The 14,582-nt window shown below is 36.2% G+C and overlaps 1 protein-coding gene across 1 annotated transcript; it reads right to left on the reverse strand.

Annotated features, from left to right (window-relative positions):
- Window positions 1–5,421: 5,421 nt before the first annotated feature.
- LOC105164425 (uncharacterized) lies at window positions 5,422–8,066 on the reverse strand. The gene is made up of 2 exons (XM_011083076.1): window positions 6,524–8,066; window positions 5,422–6,182 (listed from the first exon to the last, which is right to left on the reverse strand). Exons 1-2 carry the CDS (start codon window positions 8,064–8,066, stop codon window positions 5,422–5,424), a joined length of 2,304 nt encoding a protein of 767 aa, XP_011081378.1.
- Between the last annotated feature and the right edge of the window lie 6,516 nt (window positions 8,067–14,582).

The following is a 14,582-nucleotide window of genomic DNA, read 5'->3' on the forward strand; positions in this document are numbered from 1 at the left end:
GTGTACAGTATAAAAATTAAGATGCTTGAAGAGACCTAAGTTTTTCCTTTTACAACTTTCAAGCTGTACCATGTGCATAGGCTTTAAAACTGATATCATTAAAAATCACATGTAGCTTCATCCAGCAATGCAATAGAATTTTCTATTTGTCTATAATCCAAATTTGGCATAATATGTTATTTTTTGGATTATAGACTTTATAAGCATCTTGAAGGCCGTTTCTGAAAATGAAGTCCAATGTAAAACTTTGGATAAAATTAATTTTCAATCCCTTCTTCTGCCAATGGTGATAATTCGAAGTTCTGACAACCTATACTAATATCAAAACTTACAAGGCTTCGACACACATTTGTTTTATATATCCACATATTGCAATGCATGTTCCTGCTATCTTTTCTTTAAAGAATTATCTCAGTACTTGATTATTAATTATTCTAAAGTCTCTTGTTCAGACAACATGTAAGAAAAACACATTTAAAGACATATCTGGTATTTAGAACATGTAGTGTACCTGTATAAACCACGTGTTTGGTTGACTCTTCTTGCATTTTCCTTATTAACCTCGACATCTCGTGGGTAAAATTGTCAAGAAGATAAACTCTCAAATAAATCTTTCATTCTCATATAAAAATCCGCACATTGAAAGTTACAGAATATGCTGTATATAAACAGCAAAAAGAAGGAAGAAGAAGGAGGTTTAATTATAACGACCTCTTACAACGGCTAGTGAAGAAATTGTTAAACTACTAACAAAGGCGTGAAAAGGAAATAAAAGGCGCTTATGAGCATCTGCTAAAAATGCTTTACATGAGAACTAATAAAGGTGCTAACTACACACTAAAGTGCTAGTGCTAAACCGGAAGCAAGTAGCAACTTCTCATGCCTTAGTGGATTTCTTTATCGTCTTCAAATGCTGAGTTCTGTATCAGTGTTGCAACTGAGAAACAACACTTTTTTCATCCTCCCCTCAAGCTGGACTTACAATGAAATCAATTAAGCCCAGCTTGCCAAGTAAAGCATGAAACAAAGGGCCAGTTAGTGCCTTTGTAAAAATATCTGCCAACTGATCCTTGGATCGTACAAACGTAGGTGCAAGGAAACCTGACTGATAATGATCTCGGACCAAATGGCAATCAATTTCGAGATGTTTCGTTCTTTCATGAAAAACAGGGTTACTGATAATATGCAAGGCAGCTCGATTATCACAGTAAAAAGGAATTGGACGAGGAACTTGAAATCCCAAGTCTTTAACTAAAGACACAAACCAAACCAATTCACAGGCAGTTGACCCCATTCTTCTGTATTCGGCTTCTGCTGTAGACCTTGAGACTGTATTTTGTTTCTTGGTCTTCCAAGATATCAGTCCCTTGCCCAAGAAAACACAATATCCTATCAATGATCTCCTGCTGTCTGGATATGACGCCCAATCTGCATCACAGTACGCAATGATGTCACAATTAGCATTTGCAGGAAAGAACAGACCTTTATGTGTTGTTCCTTTCAAGTATCGAACCACATGTGTAGCTGCATCCATATGACTCTTGCATGGAACTTGTAGATATTGGCTTAGTTGTTGCACAGCATGTGAAATGTCTGGTCTAGTGAAGTTCAAGTACAGGAGTCTGCCTACAAGTCTCCTGTAAACAGCTGGATGTGATATTACTTTATCTGAGGCATAATTAAGTTTGATCCCTGGTGGCAAAGGCGTGTTAGTAGTGCGAGCTTCTGTCAATTTAAGATCCTTGATGATGTCTGAGATGTACTTAGTCTGTGTAAGTGTAATTCCTTCACTGGCTCTAGCAATTTCTACCCCAAGGAAATACCTAGCAGGTCCCAGATCCTTGATAGTAAACAATGAGTCTAGATAATACTTCACCTCATCAATAAGTGCTGAAGATGTTCCTGCAAGAAGAATGTCGTCAACATAAACCAATAATGCAAGAAATCCCTGAGGAGAGGTTTTAGTAAACAAACAGTAATCATTTTTGGATTGTACGAATCCAAAAGATTTCTGCTTTGAAGTGAATTCACAGTTCCATTGTCTTGATGCCTGTTTGAGTCCATATATGGACTTCCTAAGCTTGCATACATGACCTGTTGGAACCACATAGCCCTTAGGAGGCTCCATGTATATTTCTTCATCTAAGTTCCCATGAAGGATCGCATTGTTCACGTCAAGTTGATGCAATTCCCAGCTTGCTGAAGCTGCTAGTGCAATGAGCAACCTTACTGAAACTACCTTAACAACTGGAGAGAAGCTCTCAAGATAGTCAATCCCTTCGACTTGGTTGTAGCCTTTGGCTACCAACCTTACTTTATGTCGATCAATAGATCCATCCGCATTGAATTTAATCTTGAAAATCCATCTGCAACCAATAGGTTTCTTATCAGATGGAAGTGGAGTTACATCCCATGTATGATTGTTTTCTAAAGCTTCAATTTCTGATTGCATTGCTTTGTTCCACTCAGGTTTTGAAGCTGCTTCCTCATACGAAAATGGTTCCTGAAAGGGTGAAATGGAAGCAGCAAAACTAGTATATGCATCAGAAATAGAAGATATAGCATTACCATCATGTGATTCAGAGAAACTGCATATGAAGTCTAACATCCAAGCAGGCTTAGTTGTGGTTCTGTTTGATTTTCTGAGTGTTGGAACAGATACTATATTATCAGAATGGTGATCATCCTTGCTTTCTTTCAAGATATCAGTATCCAGAAAAACATCTTCACTATGTTCACTTAAAGGTAAAGGAACAGTACAATATGTAGGTTCTACAAGTGCTTGTTTATAAGGAAATTCATTTTCATAGAACACCACATCCCTGCTGGCTAAGGTGACTTTATTTTCTATGTCAAAAAGCTTATAACCTTTCTGCCCATGAGCATATCCAATAAAAACACATTTAATAGCCCTAGGATCAAATTTTGACTTAAGGGGTTGAGTGTTTGTAGCATGGCAAAGACATCCAAAAACTCTCATGTTGGAATAGGTAACAGGCTTTTTGTATAGCTTTTCATAGGGGGTTTGCCATTTTAAAACAACTGAAGGAAGCCTATTTATAATGTAGGTAGCAGTAAGAATGGCTTCGGTCCAAAAAATTGAAGGTAAGGAGGCTTGAAACATTAAAGCCCTTGCAATCTGTAAAATCTGTAAAATGACAAAAGTGTTGTTTCTCACTTTCTCCGTCGATATATTCCATCTTCATCTTGGCCCCCAAAGCGATTCTCATAGCTTTACTCCAAGAAAGATAGTTCTTTCCATTCAGAACTGATGATACTAGTGATGCACCAGTATTTTCAGATATTTGCATTCTGATGAGCTCTGCTTCATCAAGACTTTTCTTGGTATCACTCATTTTGATTTCTTGCACAGATGTACAGTAGTTCTACACTCTGAAAAATATCAAGAATTTGATAGCATTGGGTGAACGTAAGAACCATCTACTAATGGCTCTGATATCATGTCAAGAAGATAAAATCTCAAATAAATCTTTCATTCTCATATAAAAATCCGCAAATTGAAAGTTACAGAATATGCATATATAAACAGCAAAAAGAAGGAAGAAGAAGGAGGTTTATTATAACCACCTCTTACAACGGCTAGTGAAGAAATCGTTAAACAACTAACAAAGGCGTGAAAAGGAAATAAAAGGCGCTTATGAGCATCTGCTAAAAACGCTTTACATGAGAACTAATAAAGGTGCTAACTACACACTAAAGTGCTAGTGCTAAACCGGAAGCAAGTAGCAACTTCTCATGCCTTAGTGGATTTCTTCATCGTCTTCAAATGCTGAGTTCTGTATCAGTGTTGCAACTGAAAAACAACACTTTTGTCAAAAATAGACCAAACTGTCCTAAAGAAGAGCCCTTTTTTCCTAAACCTTGGCATTCCTTTATAAGCATCACAGTAGAAGTCACTGTTCTTGGTCGCTGGCTGATTCTTGATTCCTTCCAATCGGCAGTTGTGAAAAATTGAGTCAAACATGGTGAAAATCGTGCAAATTGATCACAGAAAATGAAAGCAACCAAAATATTGTATTCCTCTGTTTTCTGAATTTGATACAGAGCATATATGAAGAAGAAGGTTGCTGTTTTAAATAACAAACTCCCGCCTGATTCAACTAACTCAACCGCCTAGTCAGACCACGTGGCCCAATCACAAGATGAATAATTGACGGGGACGCTGACTGTACAATGTAAACAACTAATGAGAAGAAAACGCTAAAGTAGAAGTAACGATTTCTCCAAGCTTCATCTTCTATCCTGCATCCAGAAGATCAACTGCATCTCCAGCACCTGCAGCAGCTGTATCACTCTGAGTACCATTCATGGAAGCAAGATCTGTAGTGATGAGGCATACTCCAACAGCCCCCCCACAAGTGGGACTGGGGGCACAAGAAACTAGACCCAACTTGGAAATAAAGGAATGGAAGACCTTCAACGGAAGACTTTTAGTGAAAGCGTCGACAAGTTGATCAAAGCTTCGAACTAACTCAGGAGCAATAAAACCATCTTTATATGCATTCCTCACAAGGTGACAATCAATCTTGATGTGCTTAGTGCGCTCATGGAAAACCGGATTAGCAAGAATGTGCAATGCGGCTTTGTTGTCGCAGAACAAAGAAATAGGCAAAACAAGATGCACACCAAAATCAGACAACAAATAAGATACCCAACGTAACTCACACACGGTAGCAGCCAAGCTGCGATACTCTGCCTCCGCAGTAGACCGAGAAACGGTCGACTGCTTTTTTGTTTTCCAAGAAATAAGAGCTGAACCGAGAAAAATGCAGAAACCTGTCAACGATCGCCTCGAATCAGAGCATGATGCCCAATCGGCATCGCAATAGCCCTGCAGAATCAAAGAATTAGCAGTAGGGAGAAACAAGCCAAGGGAAGGACAACCCTTAAGATATTTGACCACATGAAGGGCAGCGTTCCAATGTACGTCGCAAGGATGATTCAAATACTGGCTTAACTGCTGAACAGCGTGAGAAATATCCGGCCTAGTGAAGCTCAAATATAGTAATCTGCCTACCAATCGCCTAAAAGAGTCGGGTGTCTGAAGAAGAGTGCCAGCGTCAGAGCATAACTTGAGGCCAGAAGGAAGCGGGGTGGAGATTGCCTTAGCATGCAACAAACCAGTGTCTGCAATTATATCCATAATATACTTCGTCTTAGCCAAGTAGATTCCATCACTACTGCGTGCAATTTCTATCCCAAAAAATACCGTCCGTCCCAATATCTTTAATTGTGAAAAGGTCATGAAGTTAAGTCTTAACTCTCTGAAGCTCCTCAACACAAGCACCAGCAAGTAGTATGTCGTCTACATAGACGAGGAGGCTAACTAGTCCACGAGAAGTGTTGAGGAGGAATAGGCAATGGTCATGAGCACTCTGTTTAAAGCCAAACTGCTGCAATTTAAGTGTCAATTCGACGTTCCACTAGCGCGAAGCCTGCTTCAGGCCGTACAAAAAACGTCTTAATTTGCACTGAGCCCGCTGGAGGAACCATGTAAATCTCTTCGTCTAGAAAACCATGAAGAAACGCATTGTTCACATCCAGTTGATGGAGTGCCCAACCATTAGCGGCAGCAAGACTGAGGAACAATCGGACTATTACCGCCTTCGCCACTGGAGAAAAACTCTCCGTGTAATCAACCCCTTCAATCTGATTGAATCCCTTCGCGACCAAGCGAGCTTTGTATCGTTCTATGCTGCCATCAGCCCTCAGTTTCACCTTAAAAACCCACTTGCTGCCAATAGCTCGCTTCCCAGGAGGAAGAGGCGTCAAAGTCCACGTTTGGTTACTTTCCAATGCTTTGATTTCATCATCCATAGCTGCCCTCCATTCTGGATATTGCATAGCTTCTACAAATGAACGGGGTTCCTGCAAAACTGACAAAGAAGCTACGAACGATGTGTATGCATTGGAATTGGAATGCAAGATGGATGAATCATGTTGACAAATGAAATCATCGAGCCACGTAGGCTTATGGCTAACTCTAGCAGACCTACGAGGGAGCTGAGATGTGGCAGGGGGAACATCTGTAGGAGAAAAATGAGGAACTGTAGGGGTGATATCTGCAGGAGAATTTGGAAAAGTGACAGCAGGAGGTGGATGAGAGTTAATGGATGAGTGCTCAAGAGAGTTAGTGGGATCATTGGAAGCTCCAATAGTAACTATAGGAAGAGGGCAAGAGACAGATTCTGTGGAGTGATTTTGAGCAAAGGAAATACCTCCTCATGGAAGATCACATCTCTGGAAGTAAAGAGTATGTGGTCTTCCATGCAGTATTTTGGTTGCTTTCATTTTCTGTGATCATTTTGCACAATTTTCACCATGTTTGACTCAATTTTTCACATGGTATTAGAGCGAAGTGTTTTTATTTTGGTCTCAAACTGTGTTTCAACAATGGCTGAAAAGGTTTGTAAAATTGAAGGTACTTGGTCCTTGTGTTTGATAAGGTAAGTCCACAAAGATCTGCTATAGTCATCAAGTATGGTCAAAACATGATTGCAACCTGAAATACTAGGAGTTTTGTATGGCCCCCAGAGGTCTAGATGGATCAAAGAAAAAGGTGAAACCGTGTGCGAATTACTAGGCTCAAAAGAAACTCTAGATTGTTTAGCTTTAGGACATATGTTGCATTTTGTCTCAAAAGAGTCATCAACAAATTTACAATCAGGAATATGTTTGATAGCTATCATTGGGGCGTGCCCCATTCTTTTATGCCACAATGAGCTGTTACAGTCTGTAATAGCAGAAAAGGAAATGGGAGTGGGTACAGTGGAATGAGCAAGAGCTTTACAAATAGGGGATTGCACAATGTAAAGATTTCTGGTTAGTATCCCCTTTGCCACGACCTCCTTAGAGACCTGGTCCTGCAAGATGCAGCTTGAGTAGGTGAAAGAAAAGGAGTAGGAACTATTTTTGCAAAGCTGGCTAACACATATGAGATTAACCGAAAAATCTGGTATGTAAAGAACCGAACTAAGAACAAGCGTATCAGTAATTTTCACTGTACCAATGTAAGTAACAGTCTTGATTGTGCCATCAGGTAGATGAATGACTTGTGTATGTGATGGAACAGAATAGGAAACAAAGTAAGATAAATGAGCACACACATGATTCGTAGCTCCTGTGTCAATTATCCATTCACCCAAATTCAAAGCAGAAGAACAAGAAGCATTACCTGCGAACTGTTCTTCATAGTTAACATAGTTCGCGTAGTTCGAAATAGGATCTGAAGGTGGTTCCTTACTCCTCATAAGCTTCAATAATTCTGCTACCAAATCAGCAACTTCAGCTTTAGGTTCAGAATTTGATGTTGAAACCTCTCCAGTGCCTGCTCTCTTTGTTTCTATGTTTGCAACAAGGTTGTAATTTGTCCCATATTGCTTTTTCTTGTCATTCAACGCCTTGTACCGTTCTGGCGTACCGTGGAGTTGAAAACACGTATCCCTCAAGTGCCCAGATTTGTGACAATGGGTACACATCATACTGCGCTTATCTAAAAAAGGTCTTCGCTTCTGTGACTGTTTGTTTAAAGAATCTTTCTTATTTTCTTTCAAATAAAACTGATACGCTGCATTATTCGTGCAATCAGCAAGTTGAACCTGCACGCTACGTTGCTGTTCTACAGCAAAAAGCATAGAAAATGCCCTCTCGATATCCGGCAAAGGATCTATCATTAAAAGCTGACTCTTCTCTTTGTCAAAGTTCTCATGGAGACCCATGAGGAACTGCATCAGTTGTGTTGTTGTGTGCCTCTCACCAATAGCCTTGTTGATCCCACACGTACAGCCTCCACAAGTACATTTAGGTGAGGGAGCTAGACAAGATAGCTCGTTCCACATCTTTTTCACCCTCGTTAGGTAGCAAGTTAATGTCATATCCCCCTGTGAGATTGTGGAGATTTCTCTCTGTATCTGATAAATCATAGGTCCACTACTACGTTCGTATCTCGCTTCAATTTCAAGCCATAATTCTCGTGAAGAGGTCACATACACAAATCCTTCGACTATCTCATTTGAAATCGAATTCCATAGCCACGAAGTAACCATAAGATCCGCTCGTCGCCACTACTCAAACAAGGGAGAGCCTACTGTCGGTCGAGGAAATGATCCGTCTATGAAATGATCCGTCTATGAAACAAAGTTTCATCTTGCATCCTAGAGCAATATACACTGCTCTACTCCAAGTCAAATAATTAGATCCGTTCAGCGGTGAAGATGCCAGCACAAAACTGAAATTATCTGAAGGATGCAAATAAAGCACCTCCTTCTCGTATTGATCCGCTTCCATCGAAGCCGAATCCGTCATGTTCAAGTGTTAGATTGCAGCGACTGCGTAATTGATCAGGCGAAGATAAAGTATCCAGAGACCTTCAATATGAAGGCTCTGATACCATGTGAAAAATTGAGTCAAACATGGTGAAAATCGTGCAAATTGATCACAGAAAATGAAAGCAACCAAAATGTTGTATTCCTCTGTTTTCTGAATTTGATACAGAGCATATATGAAGAAGAATGTTGCTGTTTTAAATAACAAACTCCCACCTGATTCAACTAACTCAACCGCCTAGTCAGACCACGTGGCCCAATCACAAGATGAATAATTGACGGGGACGCTGACTGTACAATGTAAATAACTAATGAGAAGAAAACGCTAAAGTAGAAGTAACGATTCCTCCAAGCTTCATCTTCTATCCTGCATCCAGAAGATCAACTGCATCTCCAGCACCTGCAACAGCTGTATCACTCTGAGTACCATTTATGGAAGCAAGATCTGTAGTGATGAGGCATACTCCAACAACAGTCTTCCTCATAAAAGCAACTGAAGAAATAGAACCTCTAGATACATGAATTCTATTTGGCTCCCCAAGGAAAGGGTATCTCAAATAACTGACAGAAAAACAAGAATAGGTCAAGTGCCTGAAAATTACACAAAAGATATGTTCAAAATGTAATAACAAAAATTCAGGTTCGTCTGTAAATAATTGATACAGTTCGTCTTCCACATACATGTTTTCCTGGATTGGGTAGAAGCTGTAGCACCCCCTACTCGCTACGTCTAATTATCACTATTTCACCCTTTTTTTTTAATTAGAACTCATTCTATAAGTAATTCTCTTTCAACTCATAAAATAAATTCTAATTTATTAATATAATACATATATACCACAAAAGGTAATAGATAACTCAGAAAGTTTATATTCACCCTCACTAGATGTTCTCATTTACATAACCTCAAGGAAAATCATACCACAACTTAAAATACAAATCCCGATAAAAGACCAGAATATTTAACACTCAACAATCAAAAACTCTGGCTTCAGATGCCACGACTGACCCACCTAATAAAGACGACGGCACCGCTCAAAGTCCAATGTAGCTAATCAGTGTGACTTATCTCCTGAAAAGTACGTGGCAAGGAATGAGTTGTCTACTCAATAAGTATAGCTTATCAATCTATATATATATACACAGACAAAGATTTACGTACATGCAGTCACACCGACAACAGTCATTCGTCATACAACAACATCAGATATAAGCAGTAATACATACTCACAACTGTAAATCAATCCACGACATAATATTCATTCGTTATCATTTATTAGTTAAGGGCCCACTTACTCTAGCTGGAGTACATCAGTCAATGATTTCGCCGGCCATCATCATATCATATATAGCACAGGATACCCGTTGTGTGATATCCCCACACTCTTTTACTCCAGCTGTTTAGCAATATAGCACAGGACATCACAACAGACATGGTACCCCCACACCACCCCAATGTGTAGCTAACAACACAGGATATTCCCCGCTGTCCCGGAATACCCCAGTACCCTACGCGCCATGGTACCTAGCTTAATTCAGATATTTCTCATATCACATCATCATTAATCACATTTTCATAAAACCATTGACTGTGCTTCCACTAGGTAAGCATCATCTTTTATTTCAATTCACAATCATCATTCTATTCTTTACGATAATTATTTCCTCAATAATAGTCCCCAAATTAATTTCATACAACAATTAATTATACGATCATGTAATCATACCACTCTCACGTCCAACCATTAAAAACACATATGACACATAATACCAATTCCACCAATGTTAGGGTAATCTAACATCCACAAGTAATTATATAAACAATCAATATACGAAAGCCACATATAATAATATAAAGCCAAGGCCATGATCGCATCCAAGAAACCAATATATATAATACATACAATACTACACATATAGATATATATATAAATCCGATTAGCTATACTTACCTTAAATCCCAAAATGCTTCGATTCCACGAGGGACTGCTCAACCCTCTACTTTGTCGTCACGTCCTATAATAGAATATTATACATATAATCAATATATATACAATATCATAAACACTAAATAACCTATTATATAATGTTTGTACATTTTCTATCAATCTTTTAATATTCTATTTATATTAAAGTCCAACCCCATGTTCCATTTCTTTCAAATAACTACCTTTTCTAAGCTTCTCAAACATATATTTAATTTATCAACAAATTCATAAGAATTCATTTAATCAAACCCCTTATATATACATAACTATCATTTTTAATAACATCCGTAAATTACATTACCACTGAAACCTCGTTTTCTCTCTTTCATAACATCATATTCTTTAAATATAATTTTTCAAAATATTTCTATGAATTTTCTGTCAATTTATCGTTGCTATACAATTTAATTAAGCAATAATACATAGAATTACATATTTGGTTAATCATTGCGATGAAATTGTGTAGATTGGCTATAATAATAATTAAGTCTAACAAATCTAATAATTTAATTAACCAACTATATCATTTTTATATCAAATGTGATATTTAATTCGACTCTAATTTAAATAGCCAAAATCATAAAATACTCCGATTAAATAGTACATCGCTCAATATAAATCATATTTAGTAAAAAAATTAATTAAATAATATAATTATATAAATAAAATAATAAAATCCGTACCTATGTTTTCCGTAGTTGCTGCGTCAGTGTGGGTGTGTAAATGTGAGTGTGTGTGCAATTAACATACATATATATATATGTTTAATGGTTGGTGAGGCGGTGGCAGCACATGCCACTGCCCACCATCTTTTTTTCTTTTTTGTTTTTAAAATTTTTTTAAATAATTACTTTTACATCCTTCCTAATTTTCTTAATTAATATAATTTACTACCAAATATTATAACAAACTTCAATTTAATCCGTTCAAATTTTATTATATTTCAAATTTAATTTATAATTTATTTACTAATTAAATCTAAATTTTTAATAATTATCAATTAGTCTCCCAATTACGTAAAAAATTCTACATATGTCACAGAAGCACTATGGCGCACCATGCTCTATTATCAGCTATGATTTATTTGTAACTTGGAATATCTACTGACTTGGTTTACTTCCGTCTACTGTCCTTACAGGGCATAGCTATCAGCACTTTTCAGGTTGTGTTAGTGCCAACAATTATTGGGGGTAAGCTCAAAACTGTTGAACTTAATCTGAATTATATCTTCCTGGCCCATTTAGTCATTTGTCCAGAATCTATTATATCTATTAATCCTCTATATCTCTTCAAAGGTCGATTGACAGTCATGTCTTGGTCAACTTTTTATGTTTTGCAGTTTTATCAAATGAATTCTTTCCAAAATTCACCTAAAAAATAGTTACCGTTACACTTTTAATTGGAGTTATCCTGACCACCCTCCTCTGCGCTAGCTCGGTAAGTTCACAGGTTAAGAAACTATAAAAGAATTTTATAATAGTGAATAGTTAACTTCCAACACCACGTTTCTCCTCCTCCCTAATCCCTGTGTCCGGCACTTTTATTTTTTTTTTTTTGTTCCAAGTTACCATCTCAACTTTATAAAATTTTTCACTTTGCCATTTATAATTATTTTTCAACCAAGTCTTTTGTTGAAATTTGAAAAACCACCATATGCAGTGCACATGTGATATTTAACGGTTATGCGATGTGATACTATTCACATATGAACAACATGTGCTGTTTTTTCAGCGGAAAAACCAACAAAAGACGGTCATATATGACAAAGTGCAAATTTTGCTAAGTTGTGATGATAAATTAACACAAAAAAAAAAGTTTCAGCGGCAAAGTGTAAAATGGGCATAGTTCGGATGGCAAAATATAATTGACCCAGAAATAATCCACAAAAATAATCACTTGACCATTCCATAAACCTCCTTTACATCTCCATCCACAGAGTTCCGCGCTCGTATTTCTATTGGCCCAGAAGCACTTCACAAATCCTCTTGTGGCCGTACCCTCTGCGGGTAGCATCGTTTGCATGGCGGTAAACTTCTTTAGCTGGCGTTTGAGTACTTGTACACATATATCCCTCACACTAAAGCATTCTGGTGAAGTTTTTTATCATTCATTTTTTTTAAAAAATATATCTTGCAGCTGGGTGGAAGTGCTCTTGCTGTGTTCTAGAGAAACCAGCCAATTCCAGTTAATGACAAGGACGATTTCAAGGAATAGGAACTCAAATTGGCTATTGGTATTCTGGAGGTATGTATGAATGTGGTCTACCAATGAGACTACTACACCTTCTGGATTGCTTCAATCAAGTTTTTAGCTTTAGGAACCAGAAACTAAGGATTGTTTTGCGAAACTTAATTTGTGTTTTATGAGTGTAGGGATGCAATTTTCTCTTGTTTGGCCTAAGTTGCGTTACGAGATTATATCAATATGTGATTAATACATCAATATTAAAAAAAGATATAATAAATTAACATTAAATAAGATGAATATTCAACCCTTTAGTGCACTCGAATCCATATTCTCTTATTTATTTGTTGGGGTAAAAGGGTGTTTGCAATAGTTCTGCCTTTCTAATAAAAATAAGTGGTAAGTTAAGTAGTAGTAAAAGTTGTTGGAATTCTTTTATAAAAAAAGAGGGTAATTTACAATCACCTCCTTTTTGATTTGATATAATTACAAATGTCTTTTTGTTATTTGAAAAATTATAAATATCCTCCTAATTTTGACGTCCACTTAACAATGGGACCATTCTGTTAGGTTTTTATTCAATTTTTTCGGCGAACTGATCAAAATGCTTTTTTGGATTATAAATTATAATTATATATATTTTATAATTTCTTAAAATATTTTTATGAACTAATATTTTCTATAGATTATTTATTTTACCACCCTCATTTTTTTTTAAAAAAAAAATCAACAAGGGTAAATTAGTAATGTTCACTTCACCATTTAGGTGCTGCATAATTATTTTCTATTTGAGGGAGGTATTTGTAATTTTTTTAAATAATTAGGAAGTATTCGTAATTATGCCAAATTTCAGAGGAAATAGTGGTAAAACCCAAACAAAAATTAAAAGTGAAAAAAATTGAAATTAGAGTGTTTAAAAAAATAATTTAATATTTACAGTTTCACCAATAAATTGCAGAAATTGGTAGGGAGCTGTTTATAATTTGTGTCTTAAATGAATCAACTTAAATCAATTTAAGTAGCTCAATAATAGAATCTGTAAGCACAAAAATTACTTATTTTTTGTCAATAATTTTTTAACAATAAACTGATAAAATACTTATTTTTGACATTTATAAATACCCTGAATTTAACATTGTGTAACACATTATTATGGGAAAGAAAAGTTATTATTAGCTAATATGTAGCTTTAGTATAATTTTTGTTGAAACTCGGATTCCTAGTGCATAGAAATAGGGAAGGGACTCTCCCTATTTCAAATTTCAATCAATTTTGCTCTTTTTATCTCTCACCAATGCCAACCATCTTTCCTAAATACATTTGGATTAACTCCACTATACAAACAAGATACGACAAAATACAAAATAAGTATAATATGATATAAATACGATAAGATATAATTGATCAAAGTTTAGGACACGATACAGTTTTGATATAATTGTTTTTATAATTTTTGTGTAAAGGAGATATATACGTCAGTATATGTATATGATTGATGAATAATATATAAAATGAGAAATACTTTCATTTCAATTATATGTCAAACATTAGTAAACTTGATTTGTAAACTAAAAATATTGCTAAAAGAAAAAATATAACTTCTAAAAAATTAAAAAGAAAATGAGGTAAATAAAATCAAATGGGAAGATATTATTTATTTGATTAATTTTAAGAAATTTTTATATTTTATATTCATAAAATATACAAAAGAGAAATAAATTTATAGTGTCAAAAACGTAATTGCCCGTATTAGTATGGTGTTAAGTTTCTTTTGATTTAATTTTTGAAAGAGTGAAATGCCGCCTCTCACAATAATTGATGCAGCATTCATGCTGCACCGCATAATTTTTTGAAATGTTGATGCATATAACTAACAACAATTTAATTATTTTACTCCCTAGTAATATTTGGGCTGCAGCATATCCAATTAAGCCCAATTAAAGTTTCATGACCCAAACAGTTACTGGACAGTCAGAGCCCAATTAGTCCGTGGGCCCGTGTACCAGAAGCTACCCACGTTGTTTTATCTCTCTGTATTTAAAAGTCGGCCCTTTCCTTTCAATGC

This window comes from Sesamum indicum, linkage group LG6, assembly GCF_026168435.1.
Source record: "Sesamum indicum cultivar Baizhima isolate 11 linkage group LG6, ASM2616843v1, whole genome shotgun sequence".
Lineage (NCBI taxonomy): Eukaryota > Viridiplantae > Streptophyta > Magnoliopsida > Lamiales > Pedaliaceae > Sesamum > Sesamum indicum.